The sequence below is a fragment of the Buceros rhinoceros genome, unplaced genomic scaffold (genome assembly GCF_000710305.1).
Source record: "Buceros rhinoceros silvestris isolate BGI_N320 unplaced genomic scaffold, ASM71030v1 scaffold379, whole genome shotgun sequence".
NCBI classification, from domain to species: Eukaryota; Metazoa; Chordata; class Aves; order Bucerotiformes; family Bucerotidae; genus Buceros; species Buceros rhinoceros.
The window spans coordinates 39977-49837 of NW_010429519.1; the positions used below are offsets into that span (position 1 = coordinate 39977).

The window sequence follows — 9861 nt, forward strand, 5'->3', positions numbered from 1 at the left end:
ATCAGTTGTATTATTATTTAACCCCCAAACTTTGGCACCAAGCATAATGTACATAAGTTTTTTGAATTTACATCTAAAGAAACTAACATTATAAACATTCTTATTCTAAACATTTAAGGATTGTTCTATAATTAAAAATTGCCTCAAATATACCTTCCAGTTGGCCAGCTTTTGAGCCTCTATGATTTTTATAAAAGCTCCCATAAGGATACCTAGGAGAGAATGAGATAACATTTCTGAAATACTCACAGAACACATCACTGTTTCCATTAAACATTTATCGACTCAGTCAACAAAGTTTTAAAAGAGAAAACAAGGCAAAACATAAAGCAGAAAATCTTTCATTCCTAAAGCACAAAACCACAAAGTGTTTCTGAGTCCGATATGACAGTTTCCAATAAACCATGTAATTACACAGCTTCCCCACACAAAAGGTTGCCACTGACATGTCCAAATACTGAACACCCACACTGAGAGCGCGGTGCTCAGGGGTTCATAAGGGAAACAGGTTTAACTACTCAAAAATGCTTTTCATCTAAGCTGCATTCAAATAAAATTCCACATTTTTGTTAAAAAATCAGGAAGTTTTTTAAAAAATGAGGAGTTAGATACCTGTGTGACAGCACAAAACCTTCATGTCACTTCAATGCTATTTGCAGAGTTCACCCAGCTTAAGTGAAATCAGGCTTCTCCAGAGTGAATTTTCTTTCAATGAAATCATTGCTCTTACTGGCAATGAAGTAGGCAAAAAATTCTGATCAGGGTGGAGACACTGTCAGAAGTATTTCCCAAATTTCTTGCAGATCTTTTAAGTCATGTAGAAACACTGTTTTGAGTATAAAATAATTTTATCAAGGACACTCTAAACTCAACTGCTAAAGGTTATCGTGCTCTCTTCTCCTACATATCTTCAAACAGAGAAGACAGACAACTCCAAACTAACAAGATTTCTTCTGGAAGTTATGAGGATAATTCACAAACTGTCACTAACTGCTTTGAAGGAGATATGAGGAATTTGTCTTTAGTCAGATTCCAGTTCTGTGTTTTTGCATAGTTGTGTTTTATTATTTACAGAATGGAGACTTAATAGTCAAACACTGGGATGCAGAAGTGAAATACACTGACTGAAAGCTAAAAAGTGGCTGAGAAGCTTAAAGACTGCGTTCCTGTAACTCATGTGTTTTCATCCTCTCACACTGTAGCTATCTAAAGAGTCTTACAAACAGCATCACATGGATTACTCCTGATGGATGTGTCATACTCACAAAGCCATGAGGCTTAAGCCTTTTTGCATACACAATTATGTGAAGGACTTTGTCCCAGAGGGTAGAAATAATTCCTCCATCAAATGGTTTATATGGAAAGGAAGAGCAACACATCAGAGCTCTGCTGCTCTTTGAAGGAAGACAGAACGCAGATACAGCCTCTCACATGCCATATAAGCACAGGTCTCGGTACTAACCGTCAGCTTCCCATTCTGGGGTCGAGGCAGCGTCAGAAGCCAAGGACTAGAACATTTCTAATTTTGTGTAAAGAGCAGCAACATGGTCTTCAGCTGGTACAGTTGGTACTTGCATCACATAACAAGAAGTTTTTGTGGGGAAAAACAAACCACAACAACCAGAGCCTATACATCTGAAGGCGCAAACTTCAGGAAGTGAACTTCCAGTATTTTATGAGTTAGTATGGAGAGTCCTCACATAAAACTATGATTAGAGGGGATTTAAAATAAAAAAGAATCCCCTAACTCACTTTTGCTGACATGGAAGTGCTGCAGTGCACCTTTGTGAAATTGGAGCCCTGTGAATGGGCCAACCGTGGCCTGTGGGCTACGAGCTGGACATCCCGATCCTATGAGCTCAGGGGGCTTAAGTCAAAGGCTGGTCTCAGTTTCTTTTTTAGAGGAAGAGCTAATCACAAACTGACTCTAACAACAGTGTCACGGACAGATGAGGTCCTTTCATGAGATCAAAGGCTAAATGAACAATCATATAAACGTAAGGCAACCGCAGAGGTTGAGGAACGGAGGAGTCCGAGTCGTACAACTTACACCTTTACACAGCACAAGTTACTTCTAGCTGCATACCACACACAGCACTACTAACCTACGACTGTGCTGAGCAAAGTTATAACAAGAGCTGCAAGAAATGCACCACCAAGACAGTTTAACAGCAGAGTCAAACTTTGATGCTGGTTTTTAAAACCCATCCCACGCATCTTTCCAAACTACTCTTCTTTTATTAGTAGATTAATGAATGCAGGTTTTGTTCAGCTGGTTCCATCTATTAAATCAGGTAGATCAGTTTTGTCAAGGGCTATCTGGAAAGCCAAGTCTGTCAGCGTTAATCTAAGCTTCATTCTTTTGAAAACATTATAGGATTTTTCATATTACGACCAACCTTTATGTTTCCTGAGAACGTGTTAAAACTCAGTAACAAATCAAAGAGAAAAACTTTTCTGGCAACTATTTTTACCAACAAAATTCTAGTAACTTTTAAGGACAAAGATCGAAAGCCAGCCTTAAAGAATGCACTCCTGCTCCGTCCACCAGGAAAGTAACACACACTAGAAATTGTAAACTAGAAGCTTCCAGGCAGCTTAGATAATGGGAGGAAAATCAGTTGTAAAAATCATATTTCTCTGCTGCCATATTTATTAGCCTTCAATAACTGCCTGAGGACATTTGCTTAATTTACAAATCCAAATGGGACAGACCTCATTTCTGGCACTGCTAGCAAAACTGGATACTTGAAACTGAAGCTGCGCTCCTGTTGCTGTGTAGATCATTACCAGTAACAGAGGTTCACTGACCAGCAATTAGCTGGCAATTCCAATGATTTTACAGATGCCGCATCCTGTCAACAGAGCTGACGGTAGTTTAAAAATGACTGAGTCAATACATGAAATAAATAAGGCTTAAGTGACACAGGACATCTGTTAGCTGGGTTGCTACTGGGTGTAACACTAGGTGGAACTGCATTTGCTGGTATCGTCTCGTGTGGTTTGGGTGCCAGACTATGGCTACGCTGTGTTCACACCAAAAACCAAACTGCAAGTTTCCTCCAAGTGAAAATACAAGAGATGCACTGCTGCTGCTTCTTACCCATCTTGAGTAGCAGGGACAGCCCTGCAAGAAAACAGCAGTTTCATGAACGAGCTTTTGTGGGGACTGACAGGGGCACAAAACAAACTAGCACAGCTAAAATCTTTGTCCGCTGCTGAGATGCCAAGAGCAAGAAACAGGGAGAGAGGAAAGCCTGTGCCTCTGCTGCTCTCAGCAGAAGCAGTGACGCAAGCTTGCCTAACCCTGCAGCTCAGCACCGCCCAGGAGTTGGCTTGGGGCCAAATATGAGGAATGAGAGTAAAGAAAATCCAAAACTAGGCCAGCAAGAGCAATCAATATACTGCTGCATTTTAAATCGGGATCATGCTTAAACTTAGACTAGCTATTTAATACCAATGGTAACCAACCTGATCAGAAGTCAAATTATTATTTTCCAGCTGGATTTTTGTGTACAGTGGAAAAATACTGAAGGGATAGTAACACCCTTCTGGAACCTTTCAAGACACTGGTAGATACACTACACCAGACATCTCACCTGTCCACGGCCATAACGTAAGGGAAGGGAAGAGAAGTGTGTCAATAGTGAATCAAACACTGCATGGTTCGCAGAAGACAAAGGCAGCCAGAATGTTCTGCAGCAGCTCTGATCTTTGTCTGTCATACTATGGTACACAGAAGCCTGAAAACACAAAAGTCTGGTGCTTGCTGCTCCTGTAGAGATGAGCTGTGCGTGCAATACCCAGGAAGTCCATACCAGCACCGTAACAGATTTCTTACAGCTGTTTGTTTTTCAGCTGCACAGAAGTATCAAAAGTCAAACTCTAAGAGCCTTGTAAGTGAATCTCTCGAAGCTTCAACACCTTCTACTGTACTAGTGATGTGATGTGGTCTGCATCAAGTAGTTACTGACAAATTCAGGGAGTCATGCCTGCAGGAAAATTTGTTTTTCGTTCTAAGTAGCAGCTCTAAGATTTTCTCAATCTAGCACCCAAGATGCAAGAAGATCCCTGTTTTCCAGAAAGCACAAGGTACTGACAAGCGCCTTTCTCTTGACAGACTGTGTGAAAATACAGTTAAGAAATATGACAGAAGAAGGTACTAGCAAAGCCCAGGAGAAAGTAAAAAATCTACCTGCTCAACAAGTATTCAACTCCTCCACACTACATTAGGATTACAGCTATGCATCTTTCTCTTTTTGTTTTATTTTTAGAACAGTTGTCAGTGAAAGTGTCACTAGTAACAGAAGCAAAAATATCACAGTTTCTTGTAAATAAGTTAGAAGACAGCTGAAAAACAGTTGGTGGGATTAGTTAGACCAGGTTCTTTAAACATTATGTTAGACAGTATGCAGAGAAAATAATAAAAGTATTTGGTATTTGCCCTGATTTCCTCCTCATTTACACATTTACAAATCAGGAGCTACATCATACAAATAAATGAAATTACCCTAACGTAAAACTACAGGCTTAGGAATACTCCAAATTTAATTCCAACTAAGCAAGCACTTAATCTTCATTACAGGTTGCATTCTTATAGCTCAAGTCATAGCTCTTGTCATGGTTCTACAGGGATTGTTAAGCATCTGGTAGTCCAGGCAAGTTTTCAGGATACAAGTACAGTTCCCAGCTAGATTAGAATCACATATACAGCCCTAACTCTACCAAAATGAATACAAACACAGGCTCCACTTCAAAGGGAAGGGCAGAGTCTGAGTCTCGCTGCCAGGGAGTGCTGTAGTATCTTGTCCTACAGCACAGATGCAAAAATAGAGGAAGCTGCTAAAGTACTTAGTGACATCCCTATCGTGCCTGTATGTGTCATTTTACTGGGTCAGTCTCTGCACATACGCTCATTTCTTGACTTCTTTCATGAATTTAACTATGAACTACTTGTTTGCATCCAGTTTGCTGCATTTTTCTATGACATCATTTCAAGTACTGACTACCGAGAGTCCCTGAATTAACATCAAATCAATACTAAAATGTCACGGTTACTCACCTAAAGAAACTACAGCCACACTCTCCGGTAAAAAATGAAGTCGGTATTTTATCAGTAAATGCACCAATATGATGCAGATAGCTGTGAAGTGAAAAAAAAAATTGTAGATTTAGAAGTGTTATAAAAGAATAAAATATACTTTTAAGTAGTATACACACAGCAAAACTCCTAATGATTTAGTAGAAATCTACTAATGCAAGTAACTAAATCCCAGCATGTAAATGGACCTGCAAACGACAGAAAATAACTAAAGCAAGTTTTAGGACTTAAACCTATCTTCTAAAAATTACTACTTCGAGAGCCTGATTCAGCTTACAAGAAAACCCTCACTGAACAGTAGCTGCAAAAAAATGTCAGTTAGACGGCACCGTTCTATTGAAGTTTTTGGTAAATATTTCATATTTTTGAAATAAAACATACGTGAACACATGACCTCAGTTACCATTTCAAAGCTACACCCTTTCACATCAGAGTCCCTCTGAGCAGATGGGCTCTACCCAAACGGATAATCACAGAATCAGAAAAAATTACACCGGAAGGGCTCTCTCATCGCACCTCCTCTGTTGCAAGCTGTGACTGGTGCTTCTTGTCCTTCTGCATCCCTCAGAAGAGCCTGGCTCCACAGCTCTGCAACTCCCTTTCAGAGGGGCTCTAAGGTTGCAGAATGGGTTTAAATATGCCGTTTAAATATGCTGCTTCTCATAACAAGCATCAGCCAAATTCTTCTCCAGATCAGCAAGAGCACTTACTGCCGAGCATTGCTCCAAGTTAAACTAGTAAGGGGAAAGGACCGGTGTAGAAAAACACAAAACAGATTTGGCTTGAAGTTAAGAAAAAATTAGAATTTAAATCTGATGCAACATTAACTTAGTGTTCTTAAAGATTCCGTGTTCTCCTCTAGTAATGTATTTCACCCAGCAGAGAGAACATCTATGTCTCACAACAAAAACGAAGGGTACAGTAATGTGAAAATCCCATCACAGCCTCTATGCCAATGGTGAAGGCAAGTTACAAAGGACCTAGAGCAGACCTGGGTGCCATCCGAGGATATGGTTGCAAGACACCACTTGCTTCTTTTAGAACTACTGCAGACAGGAAACTTATCTATAAGAATCAATTACCCTGGATTATTAAATTCCCTAACAAGTTGGATCTGAATATTCTCCACATTGAAACTACCACAATTCTTCTCCCATTTTAATTTAGTTCAACAAAGGGTCAAACCAAGAAACAATATCTGCCCTGCATGTCTGTGCCACATGTATTTCACTCTGCTAACTAACAAATCATTCCGCAGCGCCCGGGGATATCGGCAGTATCACTGCTCATGTTTTGTCAGAAACCGAAGCTCAAGAGAAGTCAATCACATTTAACACACTGGAATCAACCGGTGGCCTGGTAATGGCAGCAGGGACCGCTGCCAAATACGGCATATTTGGCAAACCTGGTCGTAACTGCAGTGGGAGTCTCCATCCTCCTTACTCTGTGCCATGTAAGTGCCTGTGACTCTCACACTGTTTCAGTGTGGGCAGCACAGAGCCAGGCCATGCTACAACAGCACGCTGGGAACCAACAAGCTTCTTGGAACCGCTCAGTGACTTGGTTTAACAGCTCCTTCTAGTTACCGAAACCCCCAGCAGCCATGTGCAGATGGCTCAGCAGAGCGCTTTCAGTTACAGCCTGAAAAGGTGCAGAATGGCCCACAGGAAGTTCTGAGCACTGGCAGGGTTTGCTGGATCCCACCACCTGTGAGCTACCAGGGTCTACATGATCTGTATTTACTATGCAGTGTCATGAGAGAGAACCACAAATCTCATAAATACAGGTACTTTTCATCCTCCTCCTCTCCCGTGGGAACTCCAGTAAGGAATGGGTACCACACTGATGCCTGCAATCTGCCGCTTGGTGTCTCGTACACCCAGTTCATACACAACAGGGAGAGCATTTCACTGATGCGCACATGAAGAGATGGATGGGCTTATGAACTAGGAAAGACTCATGAAAAACAGGAATATTTGCTCAGTTTCTGGCATATCATTTGTTCAGAGCCAAAGCTGTGGGTTCGGAGTGATGAGCCGGGATGGCTCCATTCATGAAGAATGACTCCCTTCCCCACCTCTTTACCCCACTTCCACTCCACCAGTCTTTAGGATAGTGATCAATCAGTTCCCAAAATACCCAAGTTCACAGTACAATACTTTAATGCTGACTCCAACTGGTGTTTACTTTAAAATGCTGAACTAGACACTGCAGCAGTTCAGAAGCTGACGAAAAAGCAGCTTGGACATTTGCCCAGCAACTGCCACACACACTACGGAAGCAACAGCTTCATCACGTACCTCAAACATTTATTGCCAAAAAGCAAAAAGCAACCACAGTCTGAAGAAGTAACTCCTACCACCATAAATATTATGGTAGCCTGCTATATTCTTCAGCTGTTGGTCACCCGTTCCTTGTGTGACAACACTCAGTTTTATCTGGCAGCACAACATCTGCTCCAGGCACTTGCACGAATCACGAGTGTAACCATCAGGCATAAGGCTAGAAAAAGCAGCATTCTGGACGGGCTACGAGAACATTTGAGTGTTGCCTCAAGGAAGAGCAGAGTAAAAGCATATAACATAACAGAAGGAAATTCATGGGTCACGGGAATGTGGCAGAAGAGAGGCACATCTTTGAAAAGGAAGTGCTGTTTGAACAGATAAGCCATAGAAATCTGGGGTTGGAGACCAACTCAAGCCACATCAGGCACTTTTAATTTGGAGCTTGGCTTTGACACAACACCGCTCAGAACAGACCTGCTTCTGTGTCTATTCCATTTGGAACATTTTAAAGGCCCTTTTAAGGTCACAACATCCAGATACCACACTCCATATGAGTATGGTACACACAATCATTTCCACCTTTCCTACACTCTTAAATCAGAGATTATGAACGGGATAACTATGAACAATAAGCCTTTGTACTGGCTTTACTTTGTTCAGGGAACTCTTCTGTCCTGAGGGTGATGCTTTTAAGGTCCATTAAATTATCAGACTGGCATAAATAGGCTTGAACACAGCCAAAAAGTCATAGTGCTGTTCTGAAGCCCTAGTAATACAATTTTACTATGAGTGGCCCTTCTAAAATCTGTAAGACACACATTTTCAGAAATTTTATTTTCATCTTAAAAGTTTTCTGATCTACTGAATTTTGCCTTCATCTTTCGTTTCTGTTCAAGCTCTAGTATGTTATTGACCTCTGGGAAAACCTTAACCCTCCTCCAAGACAAACTGATGCTTTAGAAACAAGCAGGAGCCTTCTACTTTTTGTTGCACTTAATAACAATTATTTATAGGTGACAAAATTTTATTTTTTAAACCCAAATGATTGCATAAGTTTCTGCATTGCAGTCAATTCCATACCTATTGTTTTCTCCATTTGCTTCTGAAAAGAATAGCCAGTTAGAAGGTTAGGTGACCCATCTGTCACAAAAGCTTCTCAGTGTACTGTGCTTTGGAGGAACCAAGCACACAAACACACACAGGAAAACAGACAAACACTTAACCCTCCATGGAGGTTTTGACTACAGCATTGCTCTAAGCAGATGGTGAGATATTCTACACTCTACCAAAGGTAATGGCCCAGACTTACAGAGCAGAGCACGCATCTGCCATTCAGAACACCTATATATGGACAACAAAGCTAATATAATTATGGCAAGCGGCATGTTATCATCACAGTCTTGCAGGAATGTAAGAAAAGGAGAGACAGAAGAACAGACACTGAACTTTGGTGCTTGAGCATGTAAATGTGACTGCCGTCTACGGGCTGATATAACAAAATATCTGAGCGCAGTGCAGCAGTGCTAGAAGCAGTTAAACTGACATCTGTCTAGGACACTGTCCTCACAGCCAGCTGCAGGCACCCTGCAGTATTCTGACAGCGACTGTTTAGTACACGATCGCATGCCACCTGCTCGGTAAAGAAAGTGAAGGTAAGTAAACATGATGTCTGCACTTTGAGATCATGGTGAAAAGGCTTGCAGTGTTCCTCAGCTTTCACAGGTTCGGGAGGTTCAGGCAGTTACATACCCAACTTTCTACATCTCTGTGCCTGTAAAATACTCCATAGAGAGAAATCCAGAGGAGAACTAAATTGCTATGATTTTGAAAGCTGGCCTGCGTCCTCGGATAGAGTATGATTAACAGAGATTAAAAGATTTTCAGTTCATTATTCACCTAAAACAAGAAGACTAAAAAAAATCGTCATGCCGCTAGATTGCTCCTCTTGCTGTGCTTGGACTCCAGTCTGAACTGGAAGGATAGGTTTAGCAGGTGTAGGTACCACCAGTTTGGTAGTAGCAGCCAGTGTAGTGTGGAGGGTGACATTGATGACTTCATGGGTGGCATCTGCAGACCTGTCAGGATAATAGAACACGTGATTATACTGGATGGGAGCAGCATGATAAAGACTTGTCTTACTAACGACATGCACGCATGAAGCAACTACCAGATCATACTGAATTTGTACTAGTGATTAACACGTTAAGGTTGCTTTTAAAAGTGGTCTCTGATCACAGACAAATACTGGAAGCTCGGATTCATGAGGCTGGTTATTGCTGAGATCCTTCACGCACTGCAGACACAAACCACTCTGCACTGCAGCTGGGGATGCAGGTGAAAACCTGACGCAGACAGAATGAACTAGCCCACTTAGCCTGTCGAGTGTAACAACCCCGCTGTGTCAGACCAACGGCACCCGCAGCGGCTGCGTTTGCCAGCTCCCTCTCGCCCTCCCATCCGCGCAGGGCCGCTCCA

The 9861-nt window shown here is 41.6% G+C and overlaps 1 protein-coding gene across 1 annotated transcript in view; it reads right to left on the minus strand.

Moving 5' to 3' along the window:
• The window catches only part of SLC9A8 (solute carrier family 9, subfamily A (NHE8, cation proton antiporter 8), member 8), a gene marked incomplete at its 5' end in the record, with an annotated part of 27491 nt that extends 18001 nt beyond the window's left edge, over positions 1–9490 (minus strand). The window contains 3 exons of the mRNA XM_010142647.1: positions 154–212; positions 5063–5143; positions 9283–9490. Coding sequence (XP_010140949.1) covers positions 154–212; positions 5063–5143; positions 9283–9490 — 348 coding nt within the window. The remainder of the gene's footprint in view (positions 1–153; positions 213–5062; positions 5144–9282) is intronic.
• Positions 9491–9861: the final 371 nt, after the last annotated feature.